The following is a 19,007-nucleotide window of genomic DNA, read 5'->3' on the forward strand; positions in this document are numbered from 1 at the left end:
GAAGAAGAGCAAGTGAAGGAAAAGACGCAGAGGGGAAATATGCGAGAAAAAGTGTTTGCCCGACATGACGGTGACGAGACTCCAAAGGTACAGAGAGCGCGAATTCTAGCAATCCTTGCACTGGTTTGTTGAAATAGAAGCATGAAACGCAAGAAGTTGGTGAAGCTAGACGTCAACGCCACAATCAATACAAGACAGTGTGCTTTGCTGAAGACGAGATCCGCGGAGCTGAGGCGGTCCAGCTTCGTGGGACATCCTCTGATACTCGAAGCGGGCCTGGAGAGAAAGTGAAGCGGATACCACGCGGCAATTCAAAAGAGGCTGAGAGGCGTCTGCGCCTCGGTATTCATTTATCCTCCATGTTCGTGATCTATTCTTTGTTTCATTGACATGTCTATAGGATAGAACACGCAGACGTTCGCTGTATTTCTCCCCGTCAATATATCCGGAACTTTTCTTAGGTATTCCGCCCTGACATTCAAAATATAGCAGCGAAGGCTCACGGGTGCATACGTAGCTTTTAGGGCTTCTAGCTCGGTCGTCATTTCGGAGCGGTACCTTCGACGCTTTGCCGATGATCCTGATGACGTCCCGCGAACCAAGATGCTTCGCGACACTACGCAACAACGGATCCTAAAATAACCGATATCATGATGCGGTGCATACGTAGAGGCCTTCACTCGTCTCTTGTCCCTAGGCCGAGCGTCCTCAAATCACGCCTGCTGCACGTGTTCGATCTTTCCGGTTCAAGGCTACTCGACAGCGAAGCGATTCGCGACGCTGGAACGACGATGAAACAACAGAAAACCCGATACCACCCTATGACAGTGCGTAGAGAAGCTCATGCCGAAAGTGCACGCAACGCGTCTCCTCAAGTAATCGATTTGCTTCGATAGAGGCATGTTCCGCTCTTTCTGGTTGACGTCGAAGGCGCGTTCCGCAGTCGCATCGTACCTGTCACAGGATTTGCGCCCAGAGGATGCCGTCTCTTCTGTATGTATGGGAATGAGGCTTGGAGTCGGACTCGAGTCACCACACAGAGATCACCTCCGGAATACATCCGTTCATTTACCGCTTCGCACCGGCGGAGCGTCGATGGATTGCGCACGCGCGACTTGTTCTCGAGCCCGAGTCTTCCTTCCGGAACCTATTTTATCATGGCCATGATCGCGTTCTACAAACGCGCTTTCGAATGGAATAGCGTTCGCTTGCGTGTGCAACAGAGAAGAACCGCTCGCCGTGGGATTCCGCTGAAGATGCCCGTCATCGTTGCGTGCGTCACCGGATATGGAACCCGAGCACGACATGGAGTCGCGCGCTACGTACCCACCATGTGCACGTAACGAGCAGTGAAGCGAGCGCTCTTGTGCAACAGAGCGGCCCTTGGTGAAGCATGTGCGTCGGACACAGGAGCGCACTTGATCGCAGGCAAGGATCATGGCCGCAAAGGGTGCATCGACTCGATCGACAGAGAAGATGAATTTGGCAGGCGACGTGTGCATGGCAACTTTCACCTGTGCATGAAATGCGTGAATAGCAGCCCATAGCTGCGAAAATGGGAATTTCATGTGGGCATCACCATGCTTCGCCTGTTGACAATAGAGTTGAGGTAGCGGCAGCACTCGGCATGAGGAAAGATGGAGCACAGAGCGCGCAAAACGCACAAGCTGCAGAGATAGCCGGCGGAAGCAGGTATCGATCATACTGAAAAGGTACCCAGACTTGACCGTCTGCTCTCGAGCGACTTCCCTGGATCCTTGCTTTCGTGGACTGGCATAGGTGTGTGAAAATCGTGTCATTGCTTTGCGAGCCCGCTGGGTGCGCGCAATAGAAGTCGCACCCGCACTTGCTGCAGCGCTGAAGTTTGCAGCACAGTCGAGCTTGCAGGACGGAAACTAGACCAGAGTTGCCTCCAAGTGAGTCGCGCCCTACTGGCCGGGCTGCAACTGCTTGTCCGCCGTTCACAGCTCGCAGGTTCGCTGCGGCTATGAACGCAGAGGACGGACCCAGAAGAGCGCCGTTGCCCGGGACTCCAGGTGGCGTCGCTCGAGAGCCCAGCGGGTCAGCTGCACTGTCGTTCCAACTGGCGTCGCTGCCGATGGGGTCACGAGGCGCCGGAGTAGCTCCTCCGCAGCCGCCACCACAGCAGCCCTGGGCCGTGCCCAAGCATCAGGAGAGCTTTGTGCCGTCTGGGGAGTACGTGTCGGCGGGGGTACCGTTTTGGGCGGCGATACCGCCGGAGCCCCCAATGGCGGGCTCCCTCACCTGGTGGGCTCCGGACGCATCAACCGCCACAGCGCCTCCCTTCGCGTTAAGAACTGGAGCCTACGCGAACTTGCAGGGCTATCCGGTGCCGTCAGTTGCCGTCGAACCGGCGGGGTGGTACTGGCCACCGCCACCGCCCCCGCCACCGCCACCGCCACCGCCTCTGTCTGAGGCTGGCTTTCCGGGCGGAGCGCCAGACTGGGAAGAAGAAGAACGCCGAGTCGTCGCGTTTGCTTTGCTCGGTCTGCGTGACGGCGCAGCAGTGAGCACGGAGCTAGCATGGACGGCTGCTGCACTTTTGCCTCGCAGCGCCTACTCGTCGACCAGGATGCAGCACCGCCAGAGTCGCCGGCGCCTTCGCGAAGCGCAGCGCCTTTATCGCGGCGATGCCCCGCTTTTTGGTGTACCTTATGGCCTACCTGGTGTCTTCTGGCATGCATCAGCTCCAGACGCGTCCGACACGGCTGCGGATGACCACGGCATCGACGACGCGGATGGCAACGCAGCAGCTACGGAAACACGCAAATGCCCCGCACCCGCCGAAACTGCACAGCTCAAAATACTCTGGCGGGAGGAGGCCAATCGACGAACGATGCCAGGCCGTGGCTTTCTCACGGTATTTCGGATCCTCGGCGGACAGGGAGAGTTTCTGCGGCTCTTTGAAGATATCCCCGATTGGGCCGTAACCGACGAGGCGCCTGGATCACGAGATGTGAGCGAACCTCCCGAACCCGACGAACGCGATACGTACCCGGTACCCGAGGCGGGTGTGCCGCCACCGCCAGTGCCCAAGTCTGGCGCTGGCGGGCGGCGTCGGGTGCCAAACCCGGCACCCTCGGGAACAGCGCCAGCGGCCGTCCGCGGCCGTGGCGGCAACCTAGAGCGACTCCTGGGGCCTGGCACCGATGTTGCTTTCCGAGTCAAAGACGAAGAAGGCGAGTGGAACTGGATCCTAGGCACTGTTTGCAGTTATCTGCCAGAGGAACGGAAGTACCGCATTGCGGACCGAGGCGAAGAGATGGTCGAGGCATTCGAGCAGCGCGGTGAGGAGCTGAGCCAGCCAAAGCACCGCCTGGACAGCGGCAAGTATCGGCTTTATCAGGTTGCCCGTTCTCGCGTTCGTCCGCTACCATCTGCGGCAGCCGCCAATCTCCGCCTTCGCCCATCGATGAAAGTGCTGGCCCTGTATCCAGGGACAAGTGCGCTCTATCCAGCAACGGTCGTGGAGTCAGCAGAAACGGTTATGCAGGAAACAGATGCTCCCCACGGCATGGCATACAAGCTTATTTTCGAAAATGAGGACGAAGAAGAGGGATCTGAGAGCGAGCATTCTGGCGAAGAGCTGGGATCTAGGGATCTCATGGAGGCTGTTCCCTACAAGTACGTGCATGCGCGTTTTGTTCTACCACTGCTTTGATCTGCCTTGCTTTTCCCGCTCATGGACTGGGCATCTAAACGCCGTACGAGCCTGCCAGATTTTGTTGTTGTTGTTTTTGGTTCTGGGTACGGGCTCCACCGCTGTATACAAGACAAACTCGATCACGTGCATCAGGGGCATGCATGCAGTGCCCCGAACTGCGTCCATTCCCTAATCGGGTAAAATTACTATTTTTGGCGAGAGAACGTTTTCAGTAGAAGCGAAGATGATTTCCGACCGAGGAAGCACGCGGAACTGCGACGCTTTCCGCCGGACTACTGAGCGGCGCGCAAAGCAGCTGGCGACGCCCGCTTGGCGCCTTTGGGACGCACGAAGCAATGCGTGTAGACGCGAGTGCATGCACGGATGTATGTACGAACGAATCTATGCATATCTGCTCTTTTCGGACAGACAAATGCATGGATGCATGATCAATGCTTCTCTGCACGGATCTATGTACGAACGAATTTATATGTTTTTCGTCTTTCGGGACATCGGAATACAATTACGTTCGAATATACGCACGAACGCATGCATTTCTGTATGTATCTATGCACGAATGTATCTATGCCGCGGACGCCATCAACGGTCACGCTCCGGTGTCGATATCCAGCCAGTCGCCGTACTTGTCACGCATAGCCGTCCAGGCGGCAATAGCCGATGCTCGAAGGCGCTGTCTATCCACGTCGACTGCAACCGAGGATGCATCGGGACCGTCCACAATCATATTGAGGATGATGTTATCATCGGCATCTAGCCACCGGATGCTGAAAACTGTGGCGTCTTCGGCACCTCCATTGGGGTCAGCGGTCTCGCCAGCGCCGCGGGCGTGATGTGCGCGCTCCGTCGTTCCTCTGGGTCGTGTTTCTCGAACAAACTGCACCGACTTAACCCGAGAACTGTCTAGGTGTAGCTCGAAGTTTCGGTCTGGAGTGAGCACGCTCACCACTTGACTTGTCGTGGGATCGCCGCCAGCGTCTCGGTTGATAACCGTTTCGAACGTACGCACGTGGGCGCCCTCCGCCAAGAGTGGAAATGTGGTCTCCAGGACAGCTGCCCCGGTTTTGCCTGTTGCTGATACGATACGCACCTGGTCGAAAGAGAGCACTATCTCGGTGACGAGGTCTGTGATGGCCACTCGTTGACGGCGCGTCCCGACCTGAGCGACAACGTTGCAATATCGTGTGTTGGGTGTACGCGCACGCCGCCTACAACGAGCAGCTCTGAACCCTGTATTCGTGCTGTATAGTGTTTGAGGAGCAAACGAAACGAACAGCATCAGGTTCGACGAACCCGGTCTGAGCACGGAGCCCCAAGCCTCGCAGCAAGCGTGTCGACACCTGCGAGATACGCGGAAGCATTCTGACGAACGCAATCGAAGCGTCGCCCTGTCGGTCCATCGAGGCGCCGTGGAGCGCGACGTTCGTGTACGGGGCGCGCCTGCGATCCCGCCGTCTGGGCGTTCTCGTGTCGAGACGGGATGCACGCGATGCATCGATGCATATTACTACGGGTGCTCGATACGTGATGGTTTTACGGGGACTATTGACGGCTCTTCTCTTGACATGCCTCAATTCCGTAAAGCACAGACGAAACGTATTGGCGGGAATGGGGATCTGCATACTGAGCAATGCCGTGTGTGTGTATGCGTGTTTGTGTATGCAGAGCCTCCCGTGAGCGCCGTCCATGGCGGCTGGATGCGCCGCGTTCATCGACGCGGTTCCTGCGTCATCGCCAGTGGATGTGCAGTAGAGCGGAAAAACACCCCCAATGGAGCTGTGTTGCTTCGTGTGGTTAGCGGTAGCAATCGTGTGGGTGGCGAGTGGCGAGTGGCGGATCGTCATCCAAAGGAACTCGTTGCTTGTATGAAATGGAATGGATAGCATCAGTGACTCAGCCCGAGCCAAACCGGCCGAGTCGCGCTCTGGATAACAGAGACGTCATGTTGACGGAGGCGGCGGTGGCGGCGTATCTGACGTGCTTTCGTCATCGCCATAATGGAAGGCAACGGATAAAGACGCGCACCATGGGGCGCTGGCACCGCTGAGGTGCAGCTTTACAGGCCGCGGCGCCACGCATACGCATGCACGGCTGTAGATGCGCAGTAGATGCTGCATATTGTGGTGCGTTGCTCCATTCATGGGATCGTTTCTGGCGGAACGGTCGCTTGGTAGTGGACCCCATCGCATGCACTGGATGCGACGGATGCCGGTCCATGGGCGTGCCATTGCCCCAGCGGGAGCTTGGCGGATGTAGCGGGTGCTGAAGTGAAACAGCGCCGTTTTCTGGCTTGTAGCGTGTTCCCGCTTCACACACACACACACACACACACGAACAGAACACTGTACGCAATTGGGTGGATACAGCTCCTGGACACCGGCGAAGAACCTGACGAGAAACGTGCACAACGATTTGGATGCGGGGCAGCGCATTTGCAGCTCGCTGCATCTGTGCGAGCGCTGCAGTGCGCTTGGATTCGAGAAGCGGTGCGGCGCTCTGCGATATCAGGTACGGTACACCGGGGTCTTGGTGTCTCCCAGCGTCAAGTGAATGGTGAAAGATTCATATCCCGAGTGTCGCACGTACCTGCGTTGAGACAGGATCGCTCAGCAGCAGTGGGAGCACCGAGCATCGACATCGTGCAAGTTGTCTTCGGCGCCCGTGTTGCCAGATACAAGTGTACTCTGACGTGTGCTCCGCATGGACCATGCACAAATGTTTGGAGTGGTATAGCGTACATGGAGTCAAGGGAACGACGCTGCCCGCATTCATATGGAAAGCGTGTTTTAGAGGAGTGCAGCTGAAAAGGCACCGAGGCATACGCAGTTCTGTGTGTTGCTTACTGGGATGCGTCGCAGGGCTCCGTACCGCATGGCGTATTCTTGGAGATATTCGGACAAGTATATTTTTTCTCAGCATGTCATGCAGAGATCGTGACGTCACAACATACGCTGAGATATTCTCTATATCAGCATTTGCACAGTAGATAGGTTAAGAGAGATCTGCGTGATGAAAAGCAGCTCTACGTATTCTTGTCGTCAGCATTTGCGCAGTAGGGTATTCTAGGTGTATAAAAAAAGAACAGAAAATAACCTCTAACTGGCAATGCGACAACAGTGTCGCTCGACCTCTGTGGTAAGCGTTGAAAGAGGGAAAGGTTTCTATATCTTCGAAAGTTTACCCTCCAGGCAGAATGTCCCGCGAGTCGGACGAGTCTGCCAGACCAGTGCTTCATGCTCTCCCTCAGTTGCGGGCGCTGTTGTGAGATCTACGCAGCTTGTCCGCAGCGCAGTTTATTCTGGGACTTGGAGCGGGTAGCGTGCTTTTAGGCTTCGCCCTGGTCGCAGTGGACTCCTAGTGGATCGCTTCGCGCTGCCGCAGGCAGGGCGTCTATCTGCGAAGCTTGCAGGCTCCCAAAATGATTCTGTACTCAGACACCGTGTCGCGCAAACTACGCCTCGGGCCGATGTCGTCAGTGGTACGGGAAAGCCGTTCTCTCTCGGTGAAGCATCCGCAACAGCGGTTTGTGCAGCGATCGCGGACGATCACAGCAGGCACTCGGCACACAAGAGAACATACGAAACGACCAGTATATCCGAGAATAACTATAAGTAATGGAAGTCCGAGGTAGGTGCAGCTTCATAGAAACTTTCCCGAAAGCCAGTATCCATCGATCCTGCAATCTGGGGTCTACGGTCAATGGATACCATGTTGTTGATTGAGAAAAACGGCGACCTCCTGGTCGCCACCAATACATTCAGAGCGTTCTCGTGGACTACACTTTACAGTGGACTCAGCGTTTCTATAAACACCAGGCTTGATCCGATTTGGTTCCACATTTGCATGGGTCTCTCATGACAGGACCACTCGAGACGACAGACCTCAGTTCAGAGTCTTGGTTAGCGACTCGCGAGCAAGAGCTCTTAGCGGTACTGGAACAGCTCCAAAAGAAACTTGATGCTTTGCGGCGATCGCAGCACTTTGGGCGTCACCCTCGGTTATGGAAAGAACGCGTCGCGTCGATGCTGGCATCGCCAGAGCGGAATACTTTGTTCCGCTCCAGCTCCGAGGGAATAGAGAACACCACCGAGGGCGGCCTCGAAACAAAGCTGTACCCGATCCAACGAATCATTTTCGTGTCGCTGCACCTGCCTTCAAAAGCTGAAGTCGACCTCAATCGAGCACTATCCGTCACAGCGCGGGTTACAAGCGCCATTTTGACGGTGCTGGCGAGCGATCCAGAGGTGCCAGTCGTCTGGGTGGGTCTCGAGCCGCCCACCGGGGACGCACCACCCGAGACGCCGGGCGCCGGCACACTCACGAGCTATGCTTTGACAGATGCTTTGCAATTGACCGGAAGAGTGACGCATTCGCCACAACTCGCTCGAACGTTTGTATGCGTGCCCATGGAGCCCGCACTAGCCAGTGCCTTTGTAGCTTTTGCCGAAGAGCAGCTATGGTCACTTCTACACTATGATTTTGCGGGCCTCTTCTGCGGAGATCTCTCTATTCAAGATGGGTGGCGAGCGTACTGTACGGCAAACGCGCTCTTTGCCGATACCATCAGGGGCCTCGATATCGGTCCGGGTGATCTTCTCTGGATACACGACTATCCACTGATGATGCTGCCGGGGCTGGTGCGCCGTCACCTCCCCCATGCACGTATCGGTTTCTATCTGCATACCTGTTTCCCGTCGACGGAGATCTTTCGTATTTTCCCGTATCGGCGTGAGATGCTTGAGTCGCTGCTCCAGAGCAACCTGATTGGCTTCCAGGCGTTTGGGTATGCGCGGCACCTGGTGACCGCCTCGACGCGATTGCTTGGAGTCGAAGGCACCTACGAAAAAATCGTCATCGAACAGCGACCTGCGCATGCCTGTTTTCTGAGCATCTATCCTTTGGGAGCTGGAGTCCGTATGGTGAACACCATCCTCGAGAGTCGTGCAGCTCGCCGTCGCATTGCCGAGTTAAAGGAACGTTTCCAGGGTCGGCGAATTATTGTGGGTCTGGAGCGGCTTGATGATCGTTTCGGGGGCATCGACTTGAAGCTTGCCGCATTTGAAGAATTCCTAGCACGGAATCCTCTCATGCGTAACCAGTGCGTTCTCGTGCAGGTTGCCGTGCTCGAGGCGCACGGTCATCGTGGTAAGGGGCGCTCGGCCTTGCCCGCTGAACGCAACAGCATCGACCCCAGTGTGTTTGCCACGAGTGTTTCGACGTCGAAGCGTCTTCGACATGGAGCGCAGGCCCCGAGCACCCGCTCTGGGTTCGGTGCTGGTGGCGATCATCATCGACCAATTCTGTCGCAGGGGAACGGACAATTCAAAGCGAACCGCTCCCGCACAAGCACGGGCCTTGTTGCCGACGAGGACGGCCGCCGGCAACTCATCCGCACGGTTTGCTCCCTGGTTGGGCGCATCAACGCAGTGTACGGCTCTCTGGACGCATCGCCAGTGCATTTCGTGAACTACGAGCCGAGTTATGAGGAGCTTCTCGCACTGTTCGCAGTCGCCGATGTATGTCTGGTATCCTCAGTGCGTTCGGTGATGACCCCAGTCGCCTACGAGTGGACACTGTGCCAACACGGGCGCGGCGAGGGTCCGCTCGTTCTTAGCGAGTTCAGCGGTGCGAATCGAACCTTTCCCTCGGCGATGCTGGTCAATCCGTATGACATTGAGGGCGTGGCGTTCGCACTCCAAGAGGCACTTAGCCTGGACGCCCGCGAACGCAAAGTCCGGCATGAGATCGCGTACCAGTATGTGATGCAGAATACCGTCAAGACGTGGTTCGATAACTTTGTGGAGGATCTGCAAGTTGCCGCCGCCACGGATCACCAGCATGCGAACGACCCAGTGCCGCTATCTGTGTCCGAGTCGCAGGTTGCCGGGTCGCTGGCGGCAGCCCGCCTGCCGTCTCCGGAAGCTTCCTCAGCGGACATGCACCCGGAGGCTGTGCTGTGCTCGGGTGCGGCAGGAGAGCGTGCAGAGATTGCGGTGGTCGCACGGCTCCTTGAGCTGAGCCAAAAGAAAAGGCTTTTTATCCTCCAGCACGACGGAGCGTTGATGCCGTTCCAGGCTATCGCGGAGCTGGCGGGGCCGCATCCGAACGTGCTTCGCATCGTCAGTGTCTTGGCAACGGACCCGCGCAATGTCGTGTATCTGTGTAGTGGCCGTACGCGAAGGATTGTAACCGAATGGTATCAGCCGTATGCCCACAAATTTGGTTTCATTTGTGAGTTTGGATTGTTTCTGCGTGCGCCTGGAGCAAACAACATCTGGACGGTGAATGCCGAAGGCGAACTGTCCGATCCCGACGAATGGAAACCGCTGATGCTGCCGCTGATGCGGACGTTTGCGGATCGAACACCTGGAGCGATTGTCGAGGAAGCTGAACACACACTCGTTTGGCACTATCGGGACGCGGATCCGGATTTCGGCAAGTGGCAAGCGCTCGAGCTCATGGAGGAATTGGGACGTATTCTGCGCTCGCCCCAGAACAATGGACTCTCTCTGGAGGTCGTCCACTATGAAGCTGTCCATGCAACGGGCGGCAAATGGGTCCGGGTTGGACCACGGGGGGTGCGCAAGGCCCGCACAGTCGAGCGGCTTCTCTCGGAGCTATCCCTGCGTGAGTTCGATTTTGTGCTGGCGTGCGGCGAGGATCGCCACGACGACGAGATGTTCGAGACGCTCCAGCACCGCACGAGCATGTCGAGCGTTCTGGTACGTATCGGCCGCTCATCCAGTGGACGTTCGCGAGCTGCGAACCTGCAGCTAGACTCGTGCCGCGAGTGGCTCGATGCACTCCAGCAGATCGTTCTCGGAACGCCAGGTAACGCGCCGCTGGTGTCGACTGCAGCGCTTTCGCCACGTCGCCAGGAGTCACTACCGCAGTTTGCGAGCGCTGAGCCAGTCCAGTCAGGCGAAGCGACGGATCCGAACGTCGCATCATCCGCGGATACCCTGGTGTACCGGAGGAGTGTTTCGGAACCGCGAATCGGGTCTGCGGAATCAGAGCCGTCTACGAGCACCGCAGTCACAGCATTGCTGGCCGTAGCGTCGAGCGCGAGCGGAGCTGCCGGGCCGAAGCGACCGCCGTCGCTGCCCCGGATTCAGGAATACGAGACCCAGAGCGAAACCGAGTCATCCTGAGGGCTCGTCGGCGTCTCTGTTGGGTCTGTGTATGCGCTGCGTACCTGGCCCTGCATCGAATACGGTACTTGGACTGTGTGGACGCACCAGCGCTTTCTCGTGTTATTCGCCGACGAGCGCATCCATGGATCGCTGTTTCGCGTTGCGGTATCGGGAAAGGCGGCCACGATCCGCATCACGACCTGTTCGAATGGACGCCTGAGACGAGTCTCGGCTATAGCCAGCATAGAGGCATCTCGAACGAAGCATCTCTGGAGCAGCAGCGGAGTGGCATCGCAGCACACCAGCATCTGTCTCATCCTTAAGCAGACGTGCCGCGAGACGACACGAAACGACACGATGCTTGCAAGTGCATGGGAGCATAATTAGTCGAGTTTTACCACAAGGCAGGATACGTTATCGGTGGAGCCGTCTTCGAGGGCCCGCCGAACGAGGCGCTCTGCAGCATACTGAGCGTTTTCGCGCATCCGCGTGTCGCTCAGAATCATTTGCGCAACCTGTTCGTCACTTAGGACGTCGAAGAGCCCGTCGCACGCCAAAACGACATGCGTATCGACGCCCTCTTCGATGACATGCGTACTGGTAAAGGGTTCGGAGATCACCACGTGTTTCATCGCAAAATCACCAAACGCCCGACTCACAGCCAGAACACCTAGCACCCGATGGCAGACCACGAAACCACCCGAGTCACTCACCCGGCGCGCCTCGTTCTCGTCGCTCGCCTTGTGGTCGTAGGAGAGCCGCAGCGCGTTTCCGTCACGGCGAACGAGGATGGCTCGCGAGTCGCCGGCGTTCGCCGTGTGCAGGTACCGTCGTCCATCCTCGTCGCGCCGCAGCAAACAAGTGATGGACGTTGAACCAACGTAGAGACAGCGTTGCGTTTCTAGCTCACTATCCATTCGCGCGTATGCTCTCTGAAAGCAACGCTCGGGATAGCGCGTACGTTCCAGAGACAACGGCGGCGACGCTGCGCTCGAGCCGCTCGCTCCCTCCACCGCTTGCCGTTCCCTGGAGAGCTCCTCGGCGAAAACCTCGTGAAACCTGCGCTCTACTTCGGAGACGGCTTCCCGTCCGCCGTGGCCGTCGTAGATAGCGAAGAACATATCGTCGGCTCGACCAGCGAACCCGAAAATGAACTTGTGTCCGTCTTCGTTGGTTCGCCTGTATCGCTCGTTGGTGTCCTCGGCGAACCCGTAACTCAGGGTGCCCAGCGTCATGGCTGGCGTCAGGCCGTCGCCACTGCTCGTGGCGGGTGTCACCGGCACCGGTGCCGCAGCTGCAGTGCGCTCGACCTGGACGGTGTCGCCCGCACGCCTTGGCAGGCTGCTGGGCGGGCGACTTCGACCACCCACACCGACCTGCGTTTCCTTGTACTCGACGCCGTCAAACTCGACGGCCTGCTTCCGATCCTCCACCGCATCCATACCAGCTTCAGCTTGGGTTCCAAAACCCTTCACCAACAAGCCAATAGCTTGGTGCAGCGGCCTATTCGCCCAGAAAGGAAACGTGGCTTTTCACGCTACGTTATGATTCAAGCGCTGCTGCTGCTGCTGCTGCTGCCCCTACTGCCCCTGCTGTGAATGGATCGCCTGGTACAGCCTTCGCGACAGCGGCCGTCTGAGATGCGTGCGCGCGCGCGCGCACGCACACGCGTACCACACCGCCCGGATGGCCGCGGCAGCGCACAGCGTGATGCGCCCGCGCTCGAGACAGCGCATTGCGTGCATGGATACGTGCAATGCGTGCGTGCGTGCGTGCGTGCGTGCGCATCTCAGGCGCTTCAGCCGCGATGATGATTGTCTTCTTTTCCGATGACACAACACATTCACAGTGACCACGGATTCCAGACTTCGAACTGGATATTGACATTCGGGAAAGCGTCCATCATGTTGCCACACCTTACCTCCAAGTTCTATGATGCATACTTTCTTTCGGACGTGCTGGTCGTTTTTGTGCGTCCTATCGCGCGCCTAACCCTCTTTGAGCACCCGCCCCAGCACCTAATCCGCCAGAGCAGATACATCATGGAGACAGAACCGCTTTGCCATACCACGGACGATATCGTCTCGATGGTGCGGAAACCGAGGCGGTTTCCATTGGCCCGCACCCAGGTTGCAGCGGGTGCTGTTCTTCAATAAAATTGGACCCAAGGCAACGCGTTCACTTGCAGATGAAAATTAAGTTTAGATCGCGCATAGGGATCCGAGACCTCGACCCATGCCTCGGAATCGTCCAGATCAAACAGAGTGAGCGGTGCATGGGCCCGCGGTGGTGCCAGCGCGTTCTTACCGCCGCGCTACATGAGTTCGGCGATACTGCAACGCACACCGCCGCCGCCAACTACTTCAATCGTGCGAATATCGGCGTGAACCAAATCATCTAGATGTTCACGAAGAACCTGGCGCTGCTCTGGTGTGAATGCGTGGTAAGCACCTGTGCTCATCGCCATCACCGGTCGTCCGTAGCGCGACTCGATCTCCAGCACATTGCCGCAAAAGTGACACATCTGTTCACGGGTTATGGTGACGACCTCATGACCGGTGGAACGGAGCCGGTCCAGAATGAGTGCCCGCTCCCGTGAATCCTCCACCGATTCCGCACAGAAGACGGCGACGTGCGTTCCGATACACATCATCACGTTGGTGTGGTAAATTGGGCGCCCGTGGCCGTCCGTTGCGTGGAATGGAATCACTTCGTAGCCCATGACCCTGGCCCAGGTACGGGCAAGTTTCTGGTCGGATCGCTCACTGATCGCCATGTATGCAGTTCGATGGGGTCGGTCGAGGACCAGCGAGCCGGTGCCCTCGAGGTAGCGCGGCGTCTTGCTGACTTCCTCTCTCGTCAGGTCGTAGACATGCGTATACCGCCGGAAAGAGTGTAAGCGCGAAAGAAACTCTGGTCGACGCTCACGGCGACGATTCGGGGATTTCATGGGATAGAGCACGAGGGTGCACTCGCCGACCTCTAGATCCGTGTGCGTGCTGAACCAGTTATTCGGAAACACCGAGTCCGGTGCATCGTGGTATTTGTCGTGGGTGAAAAGGTGAACTCGGGCCCCGATTTTCTGCACGATTTGGTAATAGAGCTGCGCGAATTCATTCAATACCTGACGACGGATCGAGACGAGTTTGTCCTGTGCACCAGTGGTGCTGGTGGTCTGCTCTGCATCATCAGGCTGGTGTTTCAATCCAGCGACCACGGCGCTCGGATCATGCATGAAGTAATTATCATGTGCTGCGTATAGATTCGGCTCAAAGGCAGTTGGCGCAACCATAAGCAGATGATTGGTCGACTGCTGAATGGGAATCGTTGCTGGCTCCATCTGGTCCAGCTCCGTCTTGTTCTCCACGGGCACAATCCTGATGCCCAACTCGTGAAGATATTCCACGAAATCTACATCATGTCGGCCGAGAATAAACTCTCCCATGTGCGGAGTATTTAGCGGCCCGCTCTGATCCGAGAGAAAGCGCGCGGCATCCGTCATTAAGTCTGCATCGTTCGGCGTTTGTTCTGCAACAGTCGGCGCCGCGTTTTCTTGCCCCGCTGCGTCTAGCGAAGAAGATGCCGAATGCTGTCGCGATGGCAGCGGCGTCAGGTTCGCTGGAAGCATGTAATCGTTCACTAGCCGCGCTTGCGGAGGTTCCTGTATGGAGGTCAGCATCGCAGCAACGTCATCGGTGACGATTTTGAACACGTCCTGCAGCGTGGCGCGGTCTTTCGTGTTGCGGTCGAAGATGTCCCGCACTGCAGCAACTCGTCGAGCTCGGTAGAGGCGGCGCGACATGGCATACCGGAAACCGGCAAAGTTTGTCAAGAGTCCGACACCAACGAAGCAGAGGTCGTCCGAGACCCACACGACATCGCGTGCCTCGAGCCGACAATGAGGTGGCAGTTCTTCGTGCATGATACGGCGGATTTGATTTTCTATTCGAGCCTGCTCCTGACGCCGCCGGGCCTCACCCGTGGTGCCCCCCGCGAGCGACAGCGCCTCGGTTTCAAACTGCGCCCGCTGCAGAATCGCATCAACGACTGCAGCGGACGTTGGAGAGCCGCCCCCTGGTTCCCGATCCCAGAGCGTCCCGATGCGCGACGTCTCCGAAGCGTTCTGAGGCACCGGGCCCGAGCTCTCGACGGAGGATGCGCTTTGATCAGAGCCCTCTGGGGTTGACGTCGAAAACGCCGCCCTGCAGAGCCCACGTGGCGGCGAAAACACGCGCCTCCACACTGCACCGCGTAGCCCAAAGACCGACCCCTCGAGCACACCACCAAAGCGGCAACCGAGCATAGTGCTCATGACACGCCACGCTGCCGCGGACTCGCTGCGATGAGGGTGCGGGTCAGAACCCGACGCCAGCAGCTTGCGGGCGCTCCTCCTAGGCAGTGGTGGCGGGGTAGCTCGAGAATGAGACGTCTGCGCCCGGCTCGCGAAATGGACCGCTCCTAGAAAGCGGTCCATTTCGTCTGTCCGTTATGTCAAGAAACGACTGGTTGATACTCGCGCACTCATGGAGCCGCCCGCCAGCGTCCGATCCGCATGCTGCCGCTGGCGCTGCGCACACGTATGCAACGCCAGGATGCGATCCTCGCAATCAATTTACGCAAAAGCGCATTGCCTTGCGCTTGCCAGCGCGCTCGCTCTCCAGTAGCGTCTTGTAAGGGACCAGGGTGATCGCTCGAGAGCCTGCTCTGATGTCGACAGACGGAGAAACGCGCAAGCTAGCGTTTATCCTAGCGCCTCTGTTGCGAACAGGCCAGTGGCAACTTGCGCTGAGAACTGCTCCGCGTTGCCGGCTGCGCGCTGGCGGCTGGAAGCGTTCGGCGGGACGGGGTGCACTCCGTGCGAGTCTCAGTCCTGAGTCTAGCGCATCCGAAAGCGGAGGCTCAACGCGTAATGGTTCGCAGGGAACCGAGGGTCTGCTGCAAGACAAATCAACGGACGGGACGGGGGCGCAGCCGGCCACCGACCTGAGCCCCGCAGAGGCTGAACAGCTGCGCAAGAAGCAGGAAGCGGACGCGCTGCGTGCAGCAGAACGCTTCATGGAACGAGACGAGGGCAACTTTGCGTGCACCTCTTGCGGCTATGTCTATACGCCCCAGACTGGGGAGACGTTTCTAGGTATACCGCCGGGCACGCAGTTTGAGGATATCGATGCGGGAACGTTCCGTTGTCCCGTGTGCCGCTCGCCAAAGAGCGCGTTCCAGCCGGCACGAACAGTGGTCGCAGGTTTTGCGGTCAATCAGAAATATGGAATCGGTGCGAATGCGCTGACGCCGGCGCAGAAAAATGCGCTCATATTCGGGGGACTTTTCGCCGCCTTTCTCTTGTTGCTTTCGGGCTATCTGATGAGCTGAATCGGCATGAGCGCGAGTGCAGGCCTCATCATCGAATTCTTGTCGTTTTCAGACGTGCGATGCGTATCTCAGCGATCGACGGGATGAAGCGAACGCATCGCAGCCGGGTAGCAAGGCAGTGCTCGAAGCGTCGCAGATACTATGTGATCCAGAACTGATTGTGGACGTTGGATTGGCGTCGAGCACACGCGAAGGTGGCGGTCGCAAAACGCACCTTCATCGGAGATGGCGGTTTGTTGGGTTTTCATCAGAATATGTAAAGCGAAATACGACTGGTCGTGCGGGATGAGATGCTTCACCATTGCTGCGGAGCGTTGGATGACACGCCGACTTTGGACGTGCGCAAACTCTAAAAGGAGTACTTGCGCTGGTGCGCGGCAGCAGCGCGAGTTTTGTTTGCATATGATTAGGGTAGCGCTGGCAATAGTATAGGGTAGCACCCAGATGCTGGAACGTGTTAGAATGGAGCGCCTCTGCCATAAATTGACCAACTTGTATGCGCAGACAGTCTCCATTGTGAATCACGCCACCTGCTGCAGGCGCTGCAATTCAGCAGCTCGTTGGTGCCGAGGCACTGTCGCCTGATCGACCCCGCCGGGCGGTTCCCGACTGCGTGCCCCGCTGTGCACCACTCGGATTTGTCCAGCGGCACGTACCGTGCGGTCAACGTCCAAGACGACCACCAGGGTCCAGACGGATCGCAACCTCACATATAGGGTGTTTCCGTGCCGTGGACATGATGCAGAACGGCTGCCACTGGCGATGCCACATAAGCGAGACCTCATGAGAACGCAGTGTGCGATGCGATTACAGAAGGCGGCGAGTGCCTTGTCTGATTTTGATTGATGCACGCACGAAAACTGCTTTGCCGAAGAGACGCTGGTCACCAGATATATCTCCGGGAGCGATAACACGGAGAAAGAGTTCCGCCAGGATATCGATATGCCGTGGACACGACGGAAAGCATGCCGATCACCTGAACGTGCATCGGCCGATTCCTCGTCTTTTGTGTTTCCCAGGATTTCCAGCTGCTTCACAGTGCTTGCGTCTGAGACGATACCATGATCGCATGATTGAGCAGGTCTTGTCGACGGGACGAGCATCGTCCCATGCGTTTACGTTGAATCACGCCAGCTCGACCATCGCCGCTGGCAGACGTCCGTAAACAGGAAACCGCAGCATCAACAATACGCGTGAACCCATAGGACAGATACGAAATCGACCAAGGCGCTGCGTTCTGACGATGGAGAGCGCCCGACCGGCGCCCGTTCCAGAGGCGTCCAGCGGTTGGACCGATTATTGGAGCCGCGCGCTGCGGATCCGCAGCGCATCCAGCGCCGAGCAGCGCGTTCCCCCAAGCCAGTGCAGCATCAGCTGCAACAGGTCACAAGGCAAGCGATCTTCCAACAAGAACGCGCGTAAAACAACCTCAACGCGCGTGCTCTCTGTTTGAAGGCTTTGATGGCGTCCGTCGCGAAGAAGCGTCGACGCGCGGTGCTTCGTTTCCAACAACGCAGAGTTTTCCTTAGGGAGAGGTTGTGTAAGAAACCTTCGCCGCAGGCGGCACAGCGTGCTGGACGCCGCGCAGCTGATGAAAAAGCGCATGAGAATTCGACCAAGCCCCGCAGTTCTGCACTTACAACAACGTTCGATGCAATCAACGATGCATTGAACTTGATCCAGGAAGCGCAGCGTGCGACACAGGTCACGTTGGACGGTGCCGCTTCGGCTGCGCGGGCAGCGAGTCGCGGGTCCGAGCTAGGGTGGCGCGTAGGCACGCGCGGGACAGTGCCTGTGCGTTCGTCTGAGCACGATGCGCGGGCCAGTTTGGACCCTATCCAAGCTCTTATGAATTCGGAACGCTTTCGTGTGGACCCATTCAGAGCGTTGACTGAAACGCTACAAACGCGGGACTGAGCAAGGACGACGTGCTCTCTTTTCCTCCGAGTTCCGCCACTGCGCACGACTGGAAGAGCGCCGCTCGGCACGCTTCGCGGATATCAGCGTTTCCGCGCACCGACTTTGAAGCGCAACGGTATGATATCGACTGAGCGTGCCCAGCGCGCGACGATTCTTGCGTCGCCAGGTGTCGACCATGGACGAAAGTGAAACACCTTGTTCGAATCAACCATGGGACAAACGAGAACGATTCTGTGGCCTGTTTCGCAGAGCATCCTTGGATTATGGGTCTTAGGTGGCATGAGAGCGATAACAACGCCGCAACCGGCATGTCGTATCGAACGGACGCTGCACTGGGCGCTTTGGACGATAGCAGCGGTGTCGAATGCAGGCGTGTCGTTCAGATGCTGGCTGGCTGGCTGGCTGGCGCGACACGCATGCTCCGGATGCTTCGCGCGTGCGTGCAAATGCCGCTGGCCGGCCGATGCGTGCACGCGTTCGTGGCGAACACACGAGATTTATGATCCTCTCGTGGAGTGCGCGAAAGACTCGAGGCAAAGGATGCGAGCGAGTGTTCGCGCCTGGGTATTGCTTGCTGCTTTCCGCGAAGCGCTGTTTCGGGCGAGACATGACAAACTCGCTCTAAGCCTGGGGCGAGATACCTTCCATCTATGAACATGGTTTTCTGCACGGGTGAAGAGAATGCGTAGGTGCGTGGGATGTGCTGCACGCAACTTGCGCTCATGGAGTACGCATGGATCAGTGGAGATGCACGTCTGTCGGCGCTCTTGTCTCAGGGTTCCGCCTCCAGAGCGCGATGATCGAACGGGATCCCGACGTTTCGACGAATGCGAGCGCCCAGGAGCTGCTATCCAACACGGCCTCGGTAACCGAAATCGCTGCGGTTGTTGTGGAGCAGTCGC

At 57.8% G+C, this 19,007-nt stretch overlaps 7 protein-coding genes across 7 annotated transcripts; 4 read left to right on the plus strand and 3 right to left on the minus strand.

Annotated features, from left to right (window-relative positions):
* Positions 1–1,987: 1,987 nt before the first annotated feature.
* On the plus strand, positions 1,988–3,682 carry CYME_CMS176C (hypothetical protein; the record flags this gene model as incomplete). The annotated part of the gene is made up of 1 exon (XM_005538772.1): positions 1,988–3,682. One exon carries the CDS (start codon positions 1,988–1,990, stop codon positions 3,680–3,682), a length of 1,695 nt encoding a protein of 564 aa, XP_005538829.1.
* Positions 3,683–4,271: 589 nt separating this feature from the next.
* CYME_CMS177C (hypothetical protein) lies at positions 4,272–4,961 on the minus strand (the record flags this gene model as incomplete). Its single annotated transcript, XM_005538773.1, has 1 exon — positions 4,272–4,961. The coding sequence occupies one exon, from the start codon at positions 4,959–4,961 to the stop codon at positions 4,272–4,274; it is 690 nt and encodes a 229-aa protein (XP_005538830.1).
* A 2,575-nt stretch (positions 4,962–7,536) lies between these two features.
* Positions 7,537–10,833, plus strand: CYME_CMS178C (trehalose-phosphatase; the record flags this gene model as incomplete). The annotated part of the gene is made up of 1 exon (XM_005538774.1): positions 7,537–10,833. The coding sequence occupies one exon, from the start codon at positions 7,537–7,539 to the stop codon at positions 10,831–10,833; it is 3,297 nt and encodes a 1,098-aa protein (XP_005538831.1).
* A 365-nt stretch (positions 10,834–11,198) lies between these two features.
* Positions 11,199–12,257, minus strand: CYME_CMS179C (similar to protein phosphatase 2C; the record flags this gene model as incomplete). The annotated part of the gene is made up of 1 exon (XM_005538775.1): positions 11,199–12,257. The coding sequence occupies one exon, from the start codon at positions 12,255–12,257 to the stop codon at positions 11,199–11,201; it is 1,059 nt and encodes a 352-aa protein (XP_005538832.1).
* Positions 12,258–13,129: 872 nt separating this feature from the next.
* CYME_CMS180C (hypothetical protein, conserved) lies at positions 13,130–15,127 on the minus strand (the record flags this gene model as incomplete). Its single annotated transcript, XM_005538776.1, has 1 exon — positions 13,130–15,127. One exon carries the CDS (start codon positions 15,125–15,127, stop codon positions 13,130–13,132), a length of 1,998 nt encoding a protein of 665 aa, XP_005538833.1.
* A 395-nt stretch (positions 15,128–15,522) lies between these two features.
* Positions 15,523–16,185, plus strand: CYME_CMS181C (rubredoxin; the record flags this gene model as incomplete). Its single annotated transcript, XM_005538777.1, has 1 exon — positions 15,523–16,185. The coding sequence occupies one exon, from the start codon at positions 15,523–15,525 to the stop codon at positions 16,183–16,185; it is 663 nt and encodes a 220-aa protein (XP_005538834.1).
* A 1,461-nt stretch (positions 16,186–17,646) lies between these two features.
* CYME_CMS182C (hypothetical protein) lies at positions 17,647–18,102 on the plus strand (the record flags this gene model as incomplete). The annotated part of the gene is made up of 1 exon (XM_005538778.1): positions 17,647–18,102. One exon carries the CDS (start codon positions 17,647–17,649, stop codon positions 18,100–18,102), a length of 456 nt encoding a protein of 151 aa, XP_005538835.1.
* Positions 18,103–19,007: the final 905 nt, after the last annotated feature.

Source organism: Cyanidioschyzon merolae, chromosome 19, assembly GCF_000091205.1.
Source record: "Cyanidioschyzon merolae strain 10D DNA, chromosome 19, complete genome".
Classification (NCBI taxonomy): domain Eukaryota; phylum Rhodophyta; class Bangiophyceae; order Cyanidiales; family Cyanidiaceae; genus Cyanidioschyzon; species Cyanidioschyzon merolae.